This window comes from Hemicordylus capensis, chromosome 3, assembly GCF_027244095.1.
Source record: "Hemicordylus capensis ecotype Gifberg chromosome 3, rHemCap1.1.pri, whole genome shotgun sequence".
Classification (NCBI taxonomy): Eukaryota; Metazoa; Chordata; class Lepidosauria; order Squamata; family Cordylidae; genus Hemicordylus; species Hemicordylus capensis.
Window position 1 is genome coordinate 186,679,215 of NC_069659.1, and position 6,000 is coordinate 186,685,214.

The following is a 6,000-nucleotide window of genomic DNA, read 5'->3' on the forward strand; positions in this document are numbered from 1 at the left end:
GACATATTTCAAAGTGAGCATTTCCCCCCCACCCGCCGCACACATGCTCTTTCCCCAGCTTGGAATATAAAAAGATTTTGCACATACACTGTTGGTGTTCAGGCTGGCCAGGCTGTTTTGTGGGCTCATGCACAGAGTTCTTTAGTGTTGACTCCTTACTTTCAAATAAACAGTCATTTAGTTCTGTGAACGATGTAACCAAACCACTCAACAAAGTAGCCATTGACTTGGTGAATATCTTCTCCGTTTGGATTAATCAGTTCATTTATTTCATGCACATGTTCTATCTTGCTATTGTCCTCCATCTAGATCGAAAACCATCTCCTGAGTGTATTTCTGGACAGAAGAGGGGGTTTAATTTCAAAGTGGCACTTCGACTCAGTCGTGTCTGCGGGATGGTTCCAGCCGAGAAAAATGGCAACTACCATTCCTAGGGTAAAGTGATAATGCACGTGTGCTGTGCTATTACCAATGTCACAGGGCAGGGAGAACTCTTAGAAAAGAGACAAGACACTTCTGAACAAAGCTCATGAATAGCTGGTTCGGAATCAAGGAGAGGGGTTGTCTGCCCTTCACTATTTCACTTTAGCCCTATTTAGATGTTATGTTGTACAAGTGTACAAATGTCTATACACAAGTATAGGCCTCTCAAATGCATGTCCCAGATAGCAAGTGTACTACTGTACCTGTGTTCAGCCTAACATGTGTACCTGTGTACAGATCTGTACCTGAGTATTGACATGCCAAGTGAAATGGGCTACTGAGTTCCCCCTGCTAAATTCTTATGTAAAACACAAATCACAAACTCACAGTTTCTTTGGCGTATTGCCACTTGCAGCATAAGTTAAAACTTGCTGAGCTTTGTGGCCTTTCTTCACTTTATGATTTTTCTTTACCTCTTGGAGCACCAGCAAACTAAGCGGCTTGTTACTGGACATCAGTTATACCTAAGAAGCAAGTTCTGTTATCCAAATCCCTGGCAGTTTCTTGCCAGAACTGGTGGCACCAGTGAATGTAATTGAGCTTCTCTCATTGCTTGCCTACTGCTTCTAACTGCCACTTTTTTCAAGAACAGGGGCCTGAATCCCCAGAGCCCAATATTCTGTTTAGAAGTTCCTATCTAGGATTCCTTTCTTGTCTGTCTTTTATAGGGTTACCAGGTGTTATCTCACAAAATGTGTCAGGTACTGTAAGAACATGGAGTCAGTGATACACGCTTTACAACAGAAGATGGGTTTGTTGCTTGCCCATTAGGTGTCTCCTGGTGGACAAAATAATGTCTGAATAAACGTGTTTGTAAAACATAGACTATATGAAGGACGTGCACCAAGAAGCTGTAACTGGCCCCAGCTCCCTAGCATGTCCACTCTGTATTAACAGACACAAGAAGTATTTTTTTTAAACTAGCTGTGCATCTGAACCTTTAAGGATAGCCTGACACAGATATTCAGCAGGTGATGCTTTTCCTGGAATAGAGATAATTTCTGGGCATAGCTTCATATTTCTATGTGCCAGGGTAATATTCTGTTGCCACAGAAGCAGGGCAAATAAAAAAGTAGCAACATAACTTAAAGCATTATGGAAGAAGCAGTAAATTTGCCTGCTGCATGAAGTGTAATGGAGCCCTGAGTAGAGTCATCCCTTGCCCAGAAACCACCCCGAACCTCCCCCCCCCGCCCATTACCAAAACATCTCACCAAACTGCAGGTCGTGGTTACACACCTTCATTTCTTCTATTCATTTTGACTGTCTTTGGGCAGTGCCCACTGTCAACTGCCATGTGCCAACTATACCCCACTCCCACCCACAAGGCAGTGGGGTACTACTCAGTTTATGGTCTAGGGATTTTTTCAAGTGTTTAGACTCTTTGCTGTCTAATAACCTTTCCTCACAATAAATTCCTATGAGGATTCATTACACACCAAAGAGTCTAAATACCTCAAAAATTCCTAAAATATAAACTGAGTACCCAGTGGCTTGCGGGGTAGTTGGCACATGGGATGCCACTAATTCTCCACCCGCACCCGCACCTGCAAAGCAGTAGGGTCAAAATGAACAGAAGAAATGAAGGTGTGCAATGAAGACACCAAAGAATCTAAACACTTCAAAAATTCCTAAAAAAATAAACTGATTACCCCACTGCCTTGCAGGTGGGGTGGGGTGTAGTTGACTCATGGCAATTGACAGTTGGCCCTATCCAATGACAGTCAAAATGAACAGAAGAAATGAAGGTGTGCAATGAATCCTCATAGGGAGTCATTATGAGGAAAAGTTATTATACACCAAAGAATCCAAACACTTGAAAAATAGTGACTGCACATTTTGCACCAAAACCCCACTTCTGCAAGGGCTAGAAATTCGCTTTTTTTTGTTTTTTGTTTTTTAATGGCCCAGTAGCTGCTGTGCCTGTTGAGGCAGTGAAAATGGCAAAGATTTGCATGGCGGGGTAGCAGGCTGCTTGGAGAGCCCCCCCTCCGGACATTTGGAAACCCCCCTCCCACTGTGAAGCCACAGACTAGAGCCCCAAGGTCCAGGGGTGAGAGCACCTCTGCTGGCACACTTGGGGATATTCCAGGCCTGTCCATTAACCTTCACCTTTCAATAAAAAGAAGCCTCTAGCCCTTCTTTTTATAGGAAAAGCATGCAGGCAGGCAGTATTCTGCCTAATTGTTCAGTGAAGTAAAAGAGTAATTGTGCCGCTCCTGTCTTCCAGTGTTATGCTCAATGGGATAACTGATAAGCATTAGGCATTTATTTTAAAATTTCATAAAATTTCATTTTAATACTTTAAAATAATTAAAGAATTGTTGTTTATGATTTGGCAATAGTTGAGTAATAAACCTTAGTAACTTTGTTCAATAAAATTAACAAGCATCAGTTTCCGCTCTGCTACAACAGCAACCTGTGGTTTGCTGTTAACCAGAAATTGAAGCTTCTGTTTTCCTCTCCTCATGGAAGGGAGCACGAGCCCATGACTTGTGTACATAGAAATGGTCTTTCATTGTATCTGAATGCATTCGATGACTTCTGCTGTTGTAATGGGCCCTGAAACTGATTCATATCAGCTGGTTGTTTTGCACAAATGGAAGCATACACTGGTGAAAAAGATATAGTCTACAAAGTGTCAATTAGGGCTATGCACCAAGAAAATTATCTGTATCAGTTCCAATCCTACGCCAATTAATTTGCAACGTTGCTGATAAGCAGGCTTTAGGCATCAGATTGAGCCAATAAATCAGATTGGTTTGATGCACTAGGGTGGGGGGCTTACCTGAATTCAAGAAGCAGGCTTCCTTCTGTCTTCTAATTGGAAATAGCTACCTTCTGGGCAACCCTTTCCCCCTGGCAACCACCCCACAATACCTCAGGGAAGGAAGCAGTGTCACAATATTGTGTCAATATTGAACCAGTTTGAACCTCCAAAAGTGGGTGGGATGGTAGGTGGCACCCATGGGTACCTACCACCCAACCCCCAAAGCAATCAGACACTCGTACTATTTTTTATGGATTTTTGAGATTTATTTTTATTTTTTTCTCATAGGGTATAATGGGACTCAAACCAGTCTATTATTCCCTATTGTGGAGCCCTATATTTATTATGCACTGGGGCATTACTTCAGCTCCCTAATGGTTACAGGAACCATTCTCCCACCAAACCCCGCCCTCCGGTAGTACCCCAGGGGAAGGATGAAACATTGTGCTGTTGCTTCCTTCACCAGGGCATTGTGGGGTGATTGCCAAGGAGGGAAAGGTAATATTTTAAGGTGCTGCAGCTGCCTGGAAGCCAGCTATTTTTAGTTAGAAGGAAGCCTGCTTTTTGCATGCAGGTAACATATACACACTAGGGATGTGCAAACAGTTCAAATTAGAACCAGTTCATTTCTCTGGTAGCAAATGAGATTTTCAATGACAAACCACTCTAGTTTACTACCAGAGAATCTACACTCAGAACACCTCATAAACAACAAAACCCTGTACCCCATGGGTTAGCAACCCATAGGGCTGGCTGGCACCCTATGTGCTCTACAGCACCACTCTCTCTGGGCCACCCCGGTGCCCCCCAAGTGCAGTTATGGGGCTGCTGAAACCTCCATTCTTCCTTATGGAGAAAAACCTTAAAGAGGCATAAACTTCAAAAATCACTTAAAAATCAGCCCTTTGCCCAATTGCTTTCAAATAATTCTGGTAGCTTCCCTGCCCACCTTGGGAACTACCACCCACCACACTCTGCTCTAGGCCACCCCTCCCCCCCCCCCACATGAAGTGATACATTTGCTGGAATCCTCATTATTCCCTATGAGGAATTTAAAAATACTTTTAAAATTCACCAATAATTGGAGGAGTGTCTGATTATCTTGGGGGTTTGGTGGGTGATAGGCACCCACCCCACTTTTGTGCCCCTAGGTGCTCCACAATAGGGGATAATGGGCTGGTTCGAATCCCATTATATCTTATGAGGAAATCATAGGAGTGACCGATTGCTTCAGGGTTTGGGTGGTAGTTGGCACCCATGGGTGCTCCACAATAGGGAATAATGGACTGGTTCGAGTCCCATTATACCCTATGAGGAAAAAATAAAAATAAATTTCAAAAATTCATTAAAAAATCGTAGGAGTGTCTGATTGCTTTGGAGGTTGGGTGGTAGGTACCCATGGGTGCCAACTACCACCCCACCCACTTTTGGAGGTTCAAACCAGTTCAAACTGGTACAAATCTGAACTGAACCGAGGGAGGGGTTTCAAGCAAAACCAAAACCAAACCTCCCCCTCCCAGTTTGAACCCAGTTTGAATTCGAACCGAACTGGGCAAACTGGTTTTGTGCACATCCCTAATACACACCCCATTTCAGTTGTATATGATACAATATAATATAACATAACATTGTATTCTATCAAATTGTATAGTGTAATGGCTTGTGTGGCGTCAGTTCTGATTATTGGCCCAATGTGATGCACAGCTTAGTGTTTGTAATTAAAATTGTATTTAATTGTGTTGGGAATGTAGACTTTAACAAAAAAAAATGCAAACTTCATACAGCATTCTTAAATACATAGGGGTTTTTTTAAATATAGTTTTATATCGTTATACAGTTAGTCAAGGCAAAGTCTATGTAGGCCAGAGCCCAAAATACAAATGAAATATCAAGGCTGTGCTGGAACCCTGTATACACAGTTGGACTTCTTCCTGAGTCAACATGCTGACGATCACAGTTGCATACCCTACATTAACATTCTTTTTTTAAAAAAAATGCACAGACATATTCAGTGCTTGACATTACAGAAGTCATCAGGCTCAGAACAATTTGCTGTCCCAAAAGTCTGACAGCATGACTATTACAAATCTATAATGCTGAAGAAGAGCATATTTGCTGTTCCCCAGAGAGGTAGCCCTAGAATGGAGGTTAAATTTTACGTTTGGTCACAATTTATTTTTGTTTAGCTTCGGGACAGAAATTTGTCTACCTCAGCATAAAGAATATAATTAGCTTTGACAAGAGTGCGTCTACATGCTTTTAGGGTGATGGGTAATCGCTTTAGAAGATAAATAGACTTCTCACTTGCTCTAAAAAACCTCTAAAATTGACATTGTGTAAAAAAAAAAAACTTTTCAAAAGGGAATTGATCTGCTGAATTTCCCATTAAAACATTATCAATTCTAGTTGAATTACAATAGATTTATTTAACAGTTATATCAACATTAACCAAACGCTATGTAGTGGGTAGCTAGGGGTTAACAGTGCCTGGAAATCCACAGGAGCCCTGTGATTGGTAGCCAGGCCCAGCCTGAGCAAAAGGGGTTTCCCCCTCTCTTTTTGGGGAGAGGGGGTCAATACAGAGGAGGGGTTTGTTTTAGAGCTACTTTTTGTTTAGGTAGTTCAATCCATTGGAAGCTGAAGAGAGAGCAGCCAGAAAAGGCTGGAGTCACACAGTTGGCCCCAGGTGGCCTGAAGTGACAAAGCTGAAAGAGCAGAAAAAGAAAACCTTCAAGGAAGAACTGCCA

General features: G+C 42.3%; 1 protein-coding gene across 1 annotated transcript in view; it reads right to left on the reverse strand.

Annotated features, from left to right (window-relative positions):
- EPSTI1 (epithelial stromal interaction 1) overlaps nt 1-1,052 on the reverse strand; it is a 36,044-nt gene extending 34,992 nt beyond the window's left edge. Inside the window, exon 1 of the mRNA XM_053305259.1 lies at nt 811-1,052. Coding sequence (XP_053161234.1) covers nt 811-938 — 128 coding nt within the window. The 5' untranslated portion in view covers nt 939-1,052. The remainder of the gene's footprint in view (nt 1-810) is intronic.
- Between the last annotated feature and the right edge of the window lie 4,948 nt (nt 1,053-6,000).